Source organism: Telopea speciosissima, chromosome 2 (assembly GCF_018873765.1).
Source record: "Telopea speciosissima isolate NSW1024214 ecotype Mountain lineage chromosome 2, Tspe_v1, whole genome shotgun sequence".
In the NCBI taxonomy this organism is placed as follows: Eukaryota; Viridiplantae; Streptophyta; class Magnoliopsida; order Proteales; family Proteaceae; genus Telopea; species Telopea speciosissima.
Window position 1 is genome coordinate 68000628 of NC_057917.1, and position 17166 is coordinate 68017793.

Consider the following 17166-nt stretch of genomic DNA (forward strand, 5'->3'; position numbering starts at 1 on the left):
TATTTCTTTTCTTCTCACACAAAATAATTTTGTTGCCTTCCTCATGTATGATATTTGATATATCACTAAATGTAGTTTTCACCCGCATCAATATCATTTTGTCACATTCCATTTAGTATGCTTAGTAATCGGCATCAAACTCCTCTCCAAGGTAGACACCATTAAAATGTATACGGCACGGTCCAACCGTTGGATGTCCCCCTGGGCACTCCTTGGGTGTTGGGCTCCCAGAAAAGGGTCGGATCCCACTAAACGATGGAAAAAGCAAAAATGAATATTCCAGGTATATTAGGGGGACTAGGAGTTGCAGGGTTGACGCGGAGAGGTCATCATGAATATGGCTAATCCAAAAGATTCTTTGTATGGAAGGTGGAAAAGTATAACCCTTACCAACTTCAAGGTCACCATACCACAGGCCCCACTTTACCACTTCCAAATAGGGAGGTGAGCTCAGTTGGTGGGAGTCATTCTTTTGTATGTGGTTGCTGGATTGATTAAGTGTTGTATTTGGTAGGGGAATCTGTATTTGTGAATTAACAAAAAACTTTAAGATCTCTATTTAATTGAGTTGAATACCCTAATACTATATGAGGAAAGATCAAGTGTTCAAAACTTGAAAAAGGTTATAAATAGTTCATTTTGACATCCTGAAGGTATGAACAGTACCCTCAAAAAGACCCAATTTTTAGCTCTAGATGTCTTATTTGGTACCTTTTAAGGAAATTTAAGAAAAATGAGCAAAAGGATTGATTGGGTTAAAGGGCAGTCAAACGAGCTTGAAATCAGTCCAGATTTGGTGATTAGGTGTATTTTATCATAAAAACTCTTATATTGAAAATGGTCTGAAAAGGATTTGATTTGCTTATTATTTATGCAAGGTTCCATTTTTAGCTCCATGGGACATAGTTTCGAATGAATTTTCTAACCAATTTTTAGTTAAAATGGTTTCTAATACCATTGGATAGTATTCAGAAAGATATTTTCAACGATACTTGGATCAATGTGAAAAGATATAAAAGTCGAAAAACCGGCACGTGATGGAGCCGACCAGCCCGAGCTCAACACCAGCCAAGACCCATCCAATGTCACTCTAAACCCACTCCATGTCAGGCTGAACCGACCAGATTTCAATCTAGAACGTATTCTTTCAAAATTCTTTAGGACTGTGTTTGGTATGCATTTTAGGTCGATTTCACATTCTCAGATGATAAAAACAATTATTTTTATCAATCGAAAATACGAAATCGACTTAGAATACATTCCAAGAATACATATCAAACCCTGCCTAGGTTTTTAAGGTGTTTTGGGACTGCTAGAATGTAGATTGAAATCAATTTACACCCACCTAATCCCAATTCCCAATAGCGTGTAGAATTCTTTCTTGTACTTACTAGCACATTTTGGGAATTCTTTCTTGTCTTTATTAACCCATTTTGGTTCGATTACAGTTAAACACTAAATTAATTATTTTAATTCGTTAAGGGGGAGATTATCCCATAATTATGGCCATTGGTGTTAAAACAATTATCATATCTCAACCCCAAGGGGCAGTGCAATTGGCAAGGGACGAGGCCTAAGGAAGCTGAAGGTCCTGAGTTTGACTCTCCCTCCCCCCTTGGGGCCACCCGCCTGAGAGAAAACTCTTTGGTGAACATGGGGGCCCCAGTATCTCCTGGTTCGTGTGTGTTGCGGGGTCGTGCATGAGCCCTGGGGGAATTAGTGGGCCAAAGGCCGGATGCCTCCAATTTAAAAAAAAAAAAAAAAAAACCAAAGCTTGTTCAATTGGATTTGGATGAAACTTGTGGCAAAACAATGCCTTGCTTGCGTTTCAGAGGAACCTTTCAAACCTTAAAAGAGAGCACCGCAGTTAAGGGTGTCAAAACCTAGCCCGAACTGTTAAGATGGATCCAAAAAAACCGGACCAAACCGAACCGATCTATATTGGATTGGTTTTGGGCTAGGGTATAGCAAGACCGGCTAAAAACCGGACCACACCAGACCGATCGATAACAAATCGAAAACCGAACCGAATAAAACCGATAAAAAAACATAGAGTATAAGGTTATGAATAGGTGGATCGATTACTCATTGATTTCAATATTAGTGAGCAATTTTCTGGTTGTAAGGGGAATTGTTACAAATCAATGAGCATGAGGTTGAAGAAAAGGAAACTGATTTGTAACCATGCTTCTTCCACTTATCTCCTTGTTTACTATACAAAATTAGTTGGTTATCCAAAATGATTTGATAGTAGGGTTCTTTTTGTGATTTCAATATTAATTATCTTTTCAGTGATTATTCATTTATTTCAATTTTAATTACCTTCTCCTTACAATTAATGATAAATAACTATATGATTTGTAACAATGATTCGCTACAAACTCTATTTATCCATTGATTTGAATATTAATTATCTTCTATTCTTCCCCATATAATTTATTCTTCTTTGTTTAAATTACAACATAAACTGATGAACATATCAAATCATTTTTCTTATTTTGGTTGTATACTTTTTTTTCACTTGGGAAGGTGAATTGAAGTGTTTTTATTGAATCTTTCCTCAATACAAATTATGAATTTAAGATTTCATTGTGGCTCAAACCCGAAAGCAAACCGATCTAAACCGGTATTAACCCGATATTGAAACCCGAAATAAACTGAAACCACAACGGACCGAAACCGAAACCGACCGAAAATCGAAGTTTCTTAGCGGTTTGGTTTTGGTCTTACCATTCCGAGACCGAAACCCAATTCAGCCAAACCGAAACCGAGCCGAACTGACCGTTTGACACCCCTAACCGCAGTAGTGACTTTATATCCATCCCATCGGAGTTTTTTGTGTGATTGGTGTAGCCGTTTTAAGCTTAAAGGAAAATTTTATAGAACTATCATTAGACCAACTATGATGTACAGTACGGAATACTGGGCTGTGAAGAAATATCATATAAATAAACTTGGTGTTGCAGAGATGAAGATGTTGAGATAGATGTGTGGAACAAGTAGGAAAAACAAAGTAAAGAACGAACATATTAGAACTGGATTGGGAGTAGCTCCGATCCATGATAAACTTAGAGAGAAGCGTTTAAGGTGGCATTGCCATGCTCAACAGAGGCCTTTGGATGCCCCAGTTTGAAGAAGTGACCTAGTTTAGATTGAGGGAACCATAAGAGCTAGGGCAAGCCTAAGATAACCATAGAAGAAGTGGTGACGAAAGACATACTTTGCTTAGACCTTGCTCTTTGTATGATTTCAAATAGAACTGACTAGAGAGAGTAAAGATCCATGTGATCGACCTCATTGAGTTGGGCTATGATATAATGACGTTGTTGTAATACACTCAAATGTCAAGGATTGAAGCAGAATGTTTAGTTAAGAAGCAATTTGTAGCTAAGATGGATCGATACACTAGAGTTTGTGTTGATGTTGTGTGATCCCCCTTTACTTTTATATTTTAAATATTAGATCTCTATTGAGATCCATCTAGCCAACCCCATTTAGTTGGGATCTAAATGGGATAAGGCTGAGTTGTTATTGTGATTGATGTCTTGAATTACTCTCTGTGAGATTTAGTTCAAGACATCAATGTATAACAAAACGTTAATTTTCTTCTTTAATTCTGTTTTACTTATTAAACAACATTATTTTCACGAGTTGTAAAGCATGTAACTTATGGTTTTATTTCCTATTTTGCTGATAAATAGTAATTTAGGTTAGTTTCCGATTCTCTGTCGAATCCAAATCAATTTGTACAATCACCCTACTTGTCAACATATAGCATGGATGGATGGTTAAGAGAAGGGTGGTCTTTTATTTTTAACATTTATTGCTTTCCCTTTTCAAATTAACCAGGCAATTTCAATTTTGGAAATTGAAAGAATTTTTTACCTATTTCAGAATTTCAGTGAAATTTAGTTTCTATTTCACTGAAATAAGGTGTAAAAATCAAACCAAACACAATAAAATTTTCAATTTCATGTTTATTGAAAATTAAAAATCTATATTAGTCAAAATTCTGAAATACTTAAAAACTAATTCAAAATTTTGCTTTCATGATTTCGTCTCATCTTCTCTCCCCAGTCTCCACACAGACAACACACACCAACCCCCCCCCCCCCCCAACAACCTTCCATCCTACCCCGCTTGCTCAGAGAAGCTTTTCCCTTGCTTTACCATAACACAATAACACGGTCAATCATCCAACATAAACATTTTCCTCAATTACCAAAGTTGACATAATAATCACTAGTAGTTTTTCTTTTTAATATAATTAAACCAACTAGTCAATCAGATAACATAAATAAAATGTTTCTTGTTGCGGTTGTGGAACAACTTCTTGGGGAGGCTTTCCATCATGTTGGCAACCTCACTTGCGTGCCTCAGATTTCTTCTGTTCTCTGGCTGCAAGTTTGATTTGCCGAACCAATTAAAAGATAAAAATCTATGGTGAAATAAAAGGCATACCACTAACGTGGAACATGGAACATACCAAGCTTCTCTTCTTCACGTTTCTTTGCAGCCTCTGCCCTCTGTTGGCGTATCATGGACAAACGCTCTGCAAATAGCAATGAAATAAAAGGTTACAAAGGGGAAGGCCCAAGAGTAGAGATGAATGGATCAGTACAGAATTTTAAATTCCATCAGAACCAGTAAATGGACCAAAAAGAAACAATAACCATGTCAGAATAAATGATGCACACAAGAATGGAGGTTTTGGAAAAGAGAATCAAACAATATGTGATTTTACATTGAAATTATCTTTGAGAATGGAAAATGGGAACACCGAAAACACAGCTTTTCATTTAGATATAGATTTACTAGTAAACCCTGCAATGTCATAAAAGTTTCAAGTGTATTCTTTCATATTAAATGGTATCGACTCCAACTAAGGCCATACAACAGTTTCACCACCTGGACACATTATGTACAATATATACTAACTTGTGTCATACAAGGGAAGGGAGTTGAAAGCCCCAATTGAGCATCAAGACAGCTTTAATCCCCAGAACTGTGTTTTCTTACACCTCCTCCTAATGGGTTTCTAACCACCCAAGGACTAGGGTTTAGAAAACCAGGAACTTTTCCAAAATCACAGGATTAGGAATGACCAGATTTCAAGAGAGCTCAATTAACAGAAATAAGATAAGTCAAATTTAGCCAGAATTCATGTTGAGTGTGTAGTTTATTTAGGAGAATAAATATGAAAGAATGAAGGCAATCCAATGGTCAGATTCCAAGTTATTGAAGAATTCTACTTGAGATAGGATAACTCAGGAACAGAATTCGATGGCTGAAGTTTACAATTTCAAGAACAGTAACCAATAATGATCAGAATAGCAACAGAGGCACAGCAGAAATAGCAAAACAGAAATTTGAAACTAGAACTTGAAATCAGTAACCAAAACCGAGAGTTTCCTGAAATCCTAGTTGGAGAATGACTCTTAGAAATCAATGGGAAGACTAGATTTTTAAGATAGAATCTGAGATCAGGACTTCGTACTAACAAGTAAAAAAGAATCTAAACAAGAACAGATGAGAAAATAGGTTAACAGAGTACTAATCAATCAAGCAAATAGAAATAAAGAAAACTAGAGAGAGAGAGAGAGAGAGAGAGTGTTGAACATGTGCAAGGTATAGAATTTTCAGATCTGAACTGTCCTGAAAATATGAGAGCGATGAGGACATGAATCAGGAATTCCACCTGATCCTTAGGGTTGGCATCCAACCAAACCCCAACTTGGAATCAGGTTTTCTACTGCATCACCGCAGCAGAGAGAGCTTTGAATCTCACAGGAAAAACAAATTTCTATTCATCAAATTCGTGTCCAGGCTGAAACCCTTTACAACCTTGTATAAAATACTTAAAAAGAGACTCAAATGAAGCTTAAAACTCTTCCAGCCAATAGCTTGCTATGGAGGTACTCTTAACTGACTAAAACTCAAGGCTGCATTCATAAAGACCTAGTCCATCCTAACTACAACACTTTAATAACAATAAAACAAAAAATGACTCTAATTAAACTAGCTGATAAAGTAAATCCAGTATTCCTACCTCCTACCCATATTTTAGGCACCCTTTTTTAGCTTCAAGATCCCTCTTACTAACTGGAATCAAAGAATTAGTAGATCTATTCCGCCCAAAATGGGAATGGGTAGGGGTTATCAACTTATATGTAACCCAACCCAAAAAATCTTATTTCCACTAAAATGAGCCCATTTCTCTGATTTATCAGGCATCACCTCCACTCAACTTTCAACAACCTTTGAAATCATTATTAAAATACCTTGAGGACCCTTCAAGTAAATTCCAATCTCAAACTACAAATATAAAATTCTTCACACATATAATTCAATAGCTTTTGCATAAATGAAGGGGGTATCAAATGGTCGGATTAGATGTTGATTTCAGTTTAACAGCGCATAACCAATCCTGGACAGATTATAGACTAAGAAGCCCATATTAATCCCATTTTCGGTTTCTTGTAAGATAGACAATCTATACAATATAAGGCCTATCGACTCATGGCCCATATATGGCTTTATATAATGAGAACAGGTATAACTCATGAACTGTATATAACCTGAAAAATGAAAATGTAAAAGTAAAACCCTAGATTAAACCCCTCCATTTAGGGGGTTTTATGCACTATTATCAGTTGATCCTATTTTTTTATTCAATAAGGTCAATTTCAGTCAGTTAATCAGAACAAACCGAGACTGACCAAATATTTGTATTTTCTTAAAACCTCCAACAGAACCGAACCAATAGCACAACCGGTCAGTCAATATTGAGATTTATTGAGCGGTTTTGGTTTAGGTTACCAGGTTGGCCTAGGGATTAACACCCCCTATTTAAATGGTTTCATATTTTTTTTAAGGGTTGGAGATTCAATGGTCCCATTTTTCGCACTCTCAGAAATGAAGGAAATTGTCAGGAGTGAATAGAAATCATCAAAGACAACCATCATCATGGCTTTTAGTTAGAAAAGTGGGTACTTTGTAAACTTAGGGTCAAAGGTTCAAAGTAGTGGTATAAAAGAAAGAGATCAAAAGAAAATAAAAGCAAGCTTTACCAAAGAAATTACTCTCCAAAACCTTAATGAAAAGTTAAGCCATCCAAAGTAGGAATTAGAGAAATCTGTGCTCATATGGCATCATATCATTAAAGGTTCTACATCACTGTGGGCATATCAATATGAAAATGAAGCCAATACATAAGCACATTATTTTATGCATTTTAGTCTCATTTAACCATCAAAGATACAGACAGAGAACATCATAAAAACAAGTGAAATCAATATATCACAAAACCATTTCAGCCAAATGATACATGCCTACTCTTTGATAATAAACCTTATCCCAGCTATACATGGATTCTGTTTCGCTATACAAACTCTATTAGGAGCCATACTTGTTGTCAACCCTAACCCATGCATGTCTATATACCTACCTTACATATATTCATTAGCAAAATCAAGCCACTATCAGTATGCTAAGCATTAGAATTTAGAATGCCTCCTTTACTCTGCATTTAAACCAGCATAATGCAGGAACAATTTCTTGGACCGGGCTAAACCCATTGGGGGACCCATATGAAAATGAACCGTGTCCAAGTGGGTTTTTAGGATCCAGAGATTTAAATCTGGTTGGGTTGTCGATGCTTGGTGCTGTTAGGGCTTGTAATCAGCAGAGGATCGATTCACTTCCCTTCGCCAGAGATCTTGAGCTGATTGGAACTCATATGAGGGAGTCCTCTTGACTGCAAGCTACCCGCCTCTCCGCTGGTTTCTGTAGTCTAAGGTTGAAGACAACAGTTTCTAATTTCTATCTTGACTTAGCTTCTAACCCTTCTTTCTGTTCTTCCTATAATATCCTCCACTTTCTCCTTTATTCTTATTCATCCTTACTTTACTACTTCTTCCTAGTTTATACCCCTTTCACTAATATGTTGCATTCTATTCACTTGAATTCCATTTAATTACGATACTACCATTCCATTGTAAGTTTAAGTTATTTACCATTATGCCATTGCTCTTATAAAACTTCAAATATTTACTGTTTTGCCACTCATGCTTATGATTTGAGTTATCTAACACTTGGGTGGACCCGTAAGCGATCTGAGCTGGGTTTTCAAACCCCAGATCCGCATCACAGATTCACAGCAGGCCTATAAATTGAAAAAAAATGAGGAGCGGATTAAAGCAATCAAACATTATTTCATGTGGTTTACCTAAATCTTTTCTTGCTTGTTCTGTTTTTCCTTGTTCCTGCAGCCTCATATATCGTTCATGAGCTTTTTGTTTCTCTATCTCCTCCCTGCAGAAAAAAAAACAACAAAACCATGAAGATAGAGAAACACATGATCATTCACCCCCTGAATTTTTCAAACTATACCATAATCCAATCAAGATAAAAGATTGAGTGATGAAAAATACCAGTCATTACAAGTCAGTATTTAAATTATATGCAAAAATATCACAGAAATTAAATAGTCCATATAAGAAAAAAATTTAACAAGAGAAAATACAAACCTTTCACGCCTAGATAGTTCAGTCGTTTTCTCAAGCTGCAAAATGAGAAAAGCATTATCACAATCAAATCTTCAATGGTTACAGAAAAAAGAATGTAAAGCCGACTTCCAAACTTACATCAACATCCCTAGCTTTCAAATTCTTTGGTTTCTCCAGATTAGGATTCTGAATATCGATAAGACCCTGAGTTCCTTTTCGCTTCTGCCAACATACACAACCAATTCCAATAAGCAACAATCTTATTTCCAACTGATAATTTATGCCAAAAATGTCAGGTGACTCATAGAAGACAATTCTGAACACAAGCCAAAAATAGCAAGGCATTACAAACGATGAGAGAATCAACACAATAGATAATTGACCTCGGGTTCTTCTTCTGATTCCTCTTCAGATTCTTCAGTTTCTTCTTCTTCCACATCTTCAACTTCTGCCTAATAAAATTAAGGAGAATGTTTTACTAGTACCCAAACAAAGAGCAAATAAAAAAGAGACAGGAAGGAGAATTTTTTAAAACAAATAAAAAAGCTCCAGATTTTTTATGTACAGCATTTCTTATTTCATGAAACCAACTATGAGTAAAATTTTATATATCTGTCAAGAAAATCCAAGATTACAGGTGCATTAGATGGAAACAAATAAAATCAGAAGAATATACCACAGATATAAATAATCTTTCCTTAACATAAGCAAGCAGGATTAATATAAATGGGCATTCATCCAAATATATATATATATCAGTATGAGCTCTTTTGTATTTATTGTATTACAAAATTCCAAAACCATGAGGCTTTATTTTAATCAAGGGGAAGAACTGCAGGTCTCCAACAAAAACAGACTAGGGTTGTATCATGTCCAGTTTGCAAACAGTTTGGCCTATTGATGAAGGGGAAGTCCAATAACATTGGTCAACACAAAACTGCGATAACTAGCTTTTGAATGGAATTTCTGACTCAATGATCTGAGAGTTAAAATTCTTAGACGATAAATGATCTATTATGCTATTCAAGTACATAAACTCATCCATTTAAATTTTTCCTTCCCTAGATTTAGCCATCAATTTGGATTTTCATGTAGCAAATCTTAAATTATTTCAAACCCTTGAAAAGTAGTTTAGGAAAATGTTTTCCAGAAGCTAATACCACAGAATTCAATAGTTGATAGAATTAAAAAAGGACAAAAAAAGGTGGGAGGAAACCAAATAATACTAAACAGTAGTGACCATCATCACACAGCCATAATAAAGAATAAAACTGTTCAGTGAGCATCTTTAAGTTCGCAAATTAAGGGGCAAGTACTGAAAAGCAGTTAACAACATCGAATGAGAATTCATTTACACATTATAAATCTACTTCACCAATGTAAAACAACTCCCAAAAGGGGAAAAAATTAAAAAAAAAAGGACAAGTGATGCTATATATCACGAGAACATAGAGAAATACCTGTTTAAAAGTGCGAGGACGAGTGGAAGTACCAGCAACTGTGATTATGTAGTTGAGAAAGAGATTAGTGCAGGTTAGAACCCATAAATAAGTGTCAACACAAAAAAGAAGCACTCTGCAGATCTCAGGAACTAAGGTTTAACTTTTCTTTCTTTTTCATGAAGAAAAAGGAAGCACCCCTATCCATAGATCATATTCCATCTATGTTTATTTCAAGACGTAAGCAACAATTGTAGCATGATCAAATTTTCTAGTGCGCACAGTACTTCATAACTTGAATTAAAGATGTGTTAAAAAGACCAAAATATTAGTTTCTATAGAAATTAGATCCTCAATGACACCAGCAATTTCTGAAACAATTGCGTAGCAACAACCTTATCTAACAAATATTAATACACCTTTTTTCGTTTGGATTGAAAACAAATTTATTGCATCCATGTACAATTGACCCGAGTTTGTTTCACAATTGACCCGCGTTTATTTTTTAAACAAACTACACAAATTATTAACATTACTCCGTGCATGAAATATTAACACACCAAGCGCCAAATCCAAGACTGATTGCAAAGCCCAACGTACAAGAAGCAAGGGGAGGGGGCAACAACAACAACAACACTGACGTAGCAGAACCGACAACGAATTGACTTGAAACTAAGGACGTCAAAGAAACAGAACCAGTTCAAAATAACCAAAAAAGAACCTTTGTGGAGAAATACATTAAGTTACATATGAATTGATGTTCTAGTTATTCTTAGACAAATTCAAACAATTATTCAACTAGCTTCAACATAAATACTCAACGAATGACTAGGTTCTATATTCCCAATAAATTTTGAGTGAAACAAAACTAATTTTGCAATAAAGCCCATCAAAATTGTTCCAAAAACTTTCAAGCGACGATGCCGGAATCCGCTCCAGATCTGAGAATTAAGAAAATACAGAAACCCTAATTTCTTCTAGGACAACAGAAAGACACGAGGAGAACAGAAAGTTGTGCGTGGTTTTTAAGCCTGCGGTTGGTTGTACTTACGCATCTCTTCGGGAGTAGAGAAGTGTCTTCGACCTGTAGGCTTGCCCTTGAACTTTCCCCTCCCCATCGTCGACGCACGGAGGGTTCAAACTTCCCACTCCCCCTTCTTTTATAGTGTATGAATCTTTCTCTCTCTCTCTCTCTCTCTCTCTCTCTCTCTCTCTCTTTCTGTCTCCCTCTGTGCTCGCTTCTGCTATCCCACTAGGAATCGGAAAATGGAAACCCTACTTCTGCTAGAACTAGTCACACCTGGGCACCACGCAGGATTGTTAATGTACTGCAACTACTGTGCTTTCCGTCCTTTTTTTTTATTTTACTTAAATTAATGGGTTCAATTATCATTTCAAATTCTAATTTTCCAAAGCTCCGTTGTTTCGGCGTTTACGCTACAAATTTTACTTCGGCTCTATTTGTTTCTACGTAAAATTTTACTCGAAAAATTATTTGCATTAAATTTTACTTCATAAATATAAAGTTTTACATAGTGAAAAATTTTTTAATGTTTTTTTCCATAAAAATAAAAAAAAGTATTGAAACACGTTTCAATATTTAAAATTTTACTTCTAAAATTTTTTGAAGCAAAATTTTTGAAATAAAAAATTTTACATCAAAACAAACAGAGCCTTCTTAAATAAAAAATTTTATATGTTGAAAATTTTTCTGATGCTTGTTTCCATAAAAAAACAAATTTTAACATTTAAATTTTACATCTAAAATGTTTTGAAGTGAGAATTTTCAAGTTAAATTTTATACCAAAACAAAAAGAGCCCTTGGTAAATATCCAATCAGAGTAATAGACTGTAATTTACTCACTCCACTCTATTTATCAATTATTTAAGATAGGAAATTTTTTGTAATTTCCCTCTCCTCCTTTAAAGCAATGTTATCAGATGATGGGCAAAAAGGTCCAACTACAAATTATGTTTGTAACCTTTACAAATAGATGCAACCCTTTTCTAAGGGAGTCTAGATCCTCTACTTCAGTTTGCCCCTACTTCCACGTGCGCCTTACACAGTGAGGCGCACAAAGACCGCCTTATCCCCGCTCAAACAAAGCTTTCAGGCAGGAGTAAGGCGGTCTTTGTGCACCTCATTGTGTGTGGGGCACACACGAAAGTAGGGGCAGGCGGAAGTAGAGGATGTTTCTAAGGGTGTGCTTTTGTAACCTCATTTTTTTACACATAATATAATGAGATAGCATTATAAGGAAAGGCCTAAAGATGTAATTTTGCTCCAACCTAACCCTTCCCTGACCCTCTCCTTTTGTCCATCGCATGTGCACCATGCTTAGGATTTCCAGCTTGATCCACGCCGTCTAAATGGGAGATTGTCCACGTGACAAGCGCGGCACTGGGAGATCATCCACGTGGCAAGCGTGGCATTAGAAGCTCGTTCACGAGGCAAGCACAACACTGGGAGATCATCCACGTGGTGAGCACGACACTGGGAGCTCATCCACGAGGCGAGCTCTAGTGTTGCGCTTCAGAGGAGTCGGATCCTCTTTCTTTCGTTCCGTTGTTAGCTAGCAAGCTCACAACCCTCACCGTTGCCCCGCCCTTGCCTTGATACATTGAGTGTAGATCTTTGAGAGCAGAAGACCAGACCATTGGCATCACCATTACATGCTAACCTACTTGGTTCAAATCAAGTTAATTAGTGTGTTTGATGTTCATGAAGGAAGAACAAAAGAGGGTGTCGCCATTTAAAAAGAGCAGCCAATTCGTTGCCTCTTTCCTTGATTACAATCAAGTTAATTGGTGTGCAGATGATCCATTCTCACCTCCAATTCCTCCAATTCCTCTAATAGGGGGGAGGGGACCCCACCTTGGGCAATGTTTTCAGGCAGGGGGTAGGGTGGTCATTCCTACCCCCATACGAGGAATTGGAGGAATTGGAGGGGACAACAATTCCAATATAATGGGTTGGGCAAATAAGTCTGGTTACGACAATGTGTTGTTACCGTGTTGGTAACAAACAAATTAATCCCTTTTCTAAATTGTGCTTTATTTATTTTAATTTTTACAAATTGTATTTTATTCTTTTGGGAGAAATAATGCTACCTGATCGCGTGTGGTGTGCGGGTCCTACACCTATACAGGGCCATGTGAAATGATCTTCGTGCCCCCCTTGGAAAGGCAGAAATCCATAAGGGTATGGCGGTCATTTCACATGGTTTGTGTTTGGTCGCAAGAGCTGTGCCACCACACGCGACCAGGTAGTATTCTCTTTCCCTAATCTTTATCGGTAAAATACATTGTATACCAAATGTGAAGGAAAATCATGTTTGAATACCATACATTTGATATATTATATTTGAGATACCTCAAATTTCGTAAATGTTATGTTTGAGAATTGAGATACCTCAAGTTTCATAACTATTATGTGTGAAATACCTTATCTGTTAATATTTTTGGTTCTGCCCACATCACCCACATCCCTGTCCCTGTAATGGAAGAGAATTGGAGGAAATTGCAGCGGGCAGCGAACTGGAGGTGATAATAATTCAGAACAACTAGGGACTAAGTTATGTTCATGAGAAAGAAAAGAGTACTACAAAGGTGAACTAATCGGATTTCCGATTTTTTACTTGGGAAAGAAAAATTTTGACCTCCTAAAGGCATCAAGAAGATAGTTTAACGATAAGAAATGTGGAGATGCTGAATGCCGGTTTCAAGGATTTGGAATGGACAAGTATTCCAGTCAGGTGTTCAAGAATTGTAGTAATTTTTCTCGCTAAATTGATGAACCACAAACATGCTTGGGTGTTTAATATCCATGTAGACATGAAGGAGCTTGGACTCCATTACTATATCATTATCAAGAATCCAATGGACTAGGGCGCAGTGAACTTGAAGTTGAATAAGAACTAGTACAAGTCTCCTCGAGAGTTTGCAGAGGATGTGAGACTTGCATTTCGGAATGTGATGACATATAACCCGAACGTGCAATTATCTTTAAGTTATCCTCTACCTGGCATTCCTTTAAAATTGAGATGCACAGAAAGAAAACACAAGTGGGGCTGGATGATCTCAAACGGTTCATTAGAATCGAAGATGAGAACAGAACCAGGAATAACTTGGAGATGGTGAAACAACAACAGGCATCTGTCAATTTGGTTTCACAACCCAAGAAATATCCTAGGCAGTCCAAGCCACCTAAGAAAGAACCCCAACAGTTGGAGGCCAAAAAGACTAATTTTAAAAAGAGGGGCAAATGCCGCAACTGTGGAAAGTGGGGTCACTATGCATCTGAGTGTAGGGGTCCTAAGAAAGGGAACACTGACACACCACAGAAGGAAGTTCACATGCTGGTGGACAAGACTGAGCCTACTAATTTTGTTGCCATGGTTGGCAAGGGTAAGGGATTGGCCAGTACATCTTCAGACTGGTGGTTAGACTCTGGGGCGACTTGTCATGTTTATAATAGCAAGGACCTACTCACTGATGTTGTTCAAGTAGCAGAGACTGTCACTGTTGCAAATGGAGACGTCGTGGAAGTGGCTCAACAAGGGACAGCGAACCTGGCTCTATCATCAGGTAAAATATTAACTTTGAAAAATGCTAAAATCTTTCCTGGTTTTGAAAAGAATTTAATTTCCATTGGAATTTTGCTTGATGCTGGCATGTCTATTACTTTTAGTAGTGGTAGAGTAACATTGTCTGTTAACTCCTTTTATTTTGGATGTGCTTATAATTTGAATGGTATGTTTAGGTTGAGTTTAGTTAATGAGACAATAAACCAGGTTAACCATAATTCACTTGATCCCAAAATACTGCATTGTAGGTTAAGACATGTGAACTATAGGAAAATGCTCAAACTAGCTAAAACTCATAATTTACCATTAGACACTTCAATTAGATTTAACAGATGTGAAGTGTGTGCTCAAACCAAAATAAATAGAAAACCGTTCAGACCGGTTTCTAGGAGCACTCAACTTCTTGAACTTATACATTCTGACATTTGTGACTTTAAAAGCTACACAACTAGAGGAGGTCGAAAGTATTTGATAACATTTATAGACGATTTTTCTATATATTGTCATTTATACCTGTTAAAATCTTAAGATGAAGCATTTTAAAATTTTAAAATTTTCAAGAATAGGGTAGAAAATCAGTTGAACTTGAAAATTAAAAGATTTAGAATTGATAGGGGAGGAGAATACAAATTGACAGAGTTCAAGGAATTATGTGCCTCTACAGGCATAATCCTTGAAACTACTGCTCCTTACTCACCTCAATCAAATGACATAGCTGAAAGAAAGAACAGGACGTTAACAGAGATGTTAAACTCCATGTTATTGACAGCTAGCATGCTCTCTTGCTATTGGGGAGAAGCAGTGTTGACTGCAAATCATATTCTAAATAGACTACCACATTCAAAACTGACTTCTACACCTTATGAACTATGGCATAATCATCCCTGTAGCTATGACTCTTAAGGTTTGGGGCTGTATAGCTTATGTTAGGATACAAGACCCTAGGGGACCTAAGGTGAGAACTAGAACAAACACTTGTGTATATCTAGGTTGTGTAGAAGACAGTGCTGTAGACTGATTTTTGGATCTATCAACCAATGTGGTGATAGAATCTAGGGATGCTATATTCTTTTAGGATAAATTCCTTAGAGATAAAGGCCTGACCTTGCTTGGTTTGACTGAAGTGGTAATAGAATCACCTTTGGAATCTGAACCAATTGTTTCTGACACTACTCCCATAATGCTCATTGAATCAGAATCTAGAAGAGTATCTACTAGAGATCGAGTACCCAAGAATTTTGATAAGGATTTTGTGACCTACCATTTAGAGGCTGATCCATCCACCTATAAGGAAGCGATGAGATCTAGGGACTCACTGTTATGGAAAGAAGCCATTAAATAGACTACCACATTCAAAACTGACTTCTACACCTTATGAACTATGGCATAATCATCCCTGTAGCTATGACTCTTAAGGTTTGGGGCTGTATAGCTTATGTTAGGATACAAGACCCTAGGGGACCTAAGGTGAGAACTAGAACAAACACTTGTGTATATCTAGGTTGTGTAGAAGACAGTGCTGTAGACTGATTTTTGGATCTATCAACCAATGTGGTGATAGAATCTAGGGATGCTATATTCTTTTAGGATAAATTCCTTAGAGATAAAGGCCTGACCTTGCTTGGTTTGACTGAAGTGGTAATAGAATCACCTTTGGAATCTGAACCAATTGTTTCTGACACTACTCCCATAATGCTCATTGAATCAGAATCTAGAAGAGTATCTACTAGAGATCGAGTACCCAAGAATTTTGATAAGGATTTTGTGACCTACCATTTAGAGGCTGATCCATCCACCTATAAGGAAGCGATGAGATCTAAGGACTCACTGTTATGGAAAGAAGCCATTGATGAGGAAATGAGCTCTTTAATGCAGAATGAGACCTGGCACCTTGTTGATCTGCCTAGAGGGGCCAAGACAATAGGGTGTAAGTGGGTACTGAAGAAGAAACTTAATCCGGATGGGTCTATAGCCAGGTATAAAGCACGATTAGTAGCTAAGGGCTATAAACAGGTGAGAGGGATAGATTATTTTGACATCTATTCTCCGGTCTGCCATTGGGCAACAATAAGGATTCTTCTTGTCATAGCATCTATTGAGCACTATGATGTGCATCAAATGGATGTAAAAACGACTTTCCTTAATGGAGACCTAACAGAAGAAATCTACATGAACCAACCTGAAGGGTTTGTCATGGAAGGTTCTGAAAAAAGAGTTTGTAAATTAAACAAATCTCTTTATGGTCTTAAACAAGCACCTAAATTGTGGCATGAGAAGTTTGACAAGACAGTAAAGAGCCTTGGTTTTCAAACTAGTAACTCGGATAAGTGCCTTTATTTTTTGTCTGAGTCAAACAAGGTCGCGATTATTTGCTTGTATGTAGACGACATGTTGATTCTTGGTTCTGATCTCTCTGTGGTGAGTGACATTAAAGAAACCTTGTCCAAAGAATTCGACATGAAAGATCTTTGTGTGGTAGACACCATTCTTGGGATGAGAGTAAGCTTTAGTGAGCAAGGGATCACCCTTAGTCAGACTCATTATATTGAGAAGCTACTTTCTAGTTGGGGATACAATGATTGTAAACCGATTGAGACACCCTATGACTATAACAAACGGTTGAAACCTAACACA

The 17166-nt window shown here is 36.9% G+C and overlaps 1 protein-coding gene across 1 annotated transcript; it reads right to left on the reverse strand.

Annotated features, from left to right (window-relative positions):
• Positions 1–4263: 4263 nt before the first annotated feature.
• Positions 4264–11314, reverse strand: LOC122650230 (28 kDa heat- and acid-stable phosphoprotein-like). The gene is made up of 9 exons (XM_043843578.1): positions 11169–11314; positions 10998–11097; positions 9968–10005; positions 8891–8959; positions 8646–8729; positions 8529–8563; positions 8228–8313; positions 4487–4552; positions 4264–4398 (listed from the first exon to the last, which is right to left on the reverse strand). The coding sequence occupies exons 2-9, from the start codon at positions 11062–11064 to the stop codon at positions 4364–4366; spliced, it is 480 nt and encodes a 159-aa protein (XP_043699513.1). The 5' UTR covers positions 11065–11097; positions 11169–11314; the 3' UTR covers positions 4264–4363.
• Between the last annotated feature and the right edge of the window lie 5852 nt (positions 11315–17166).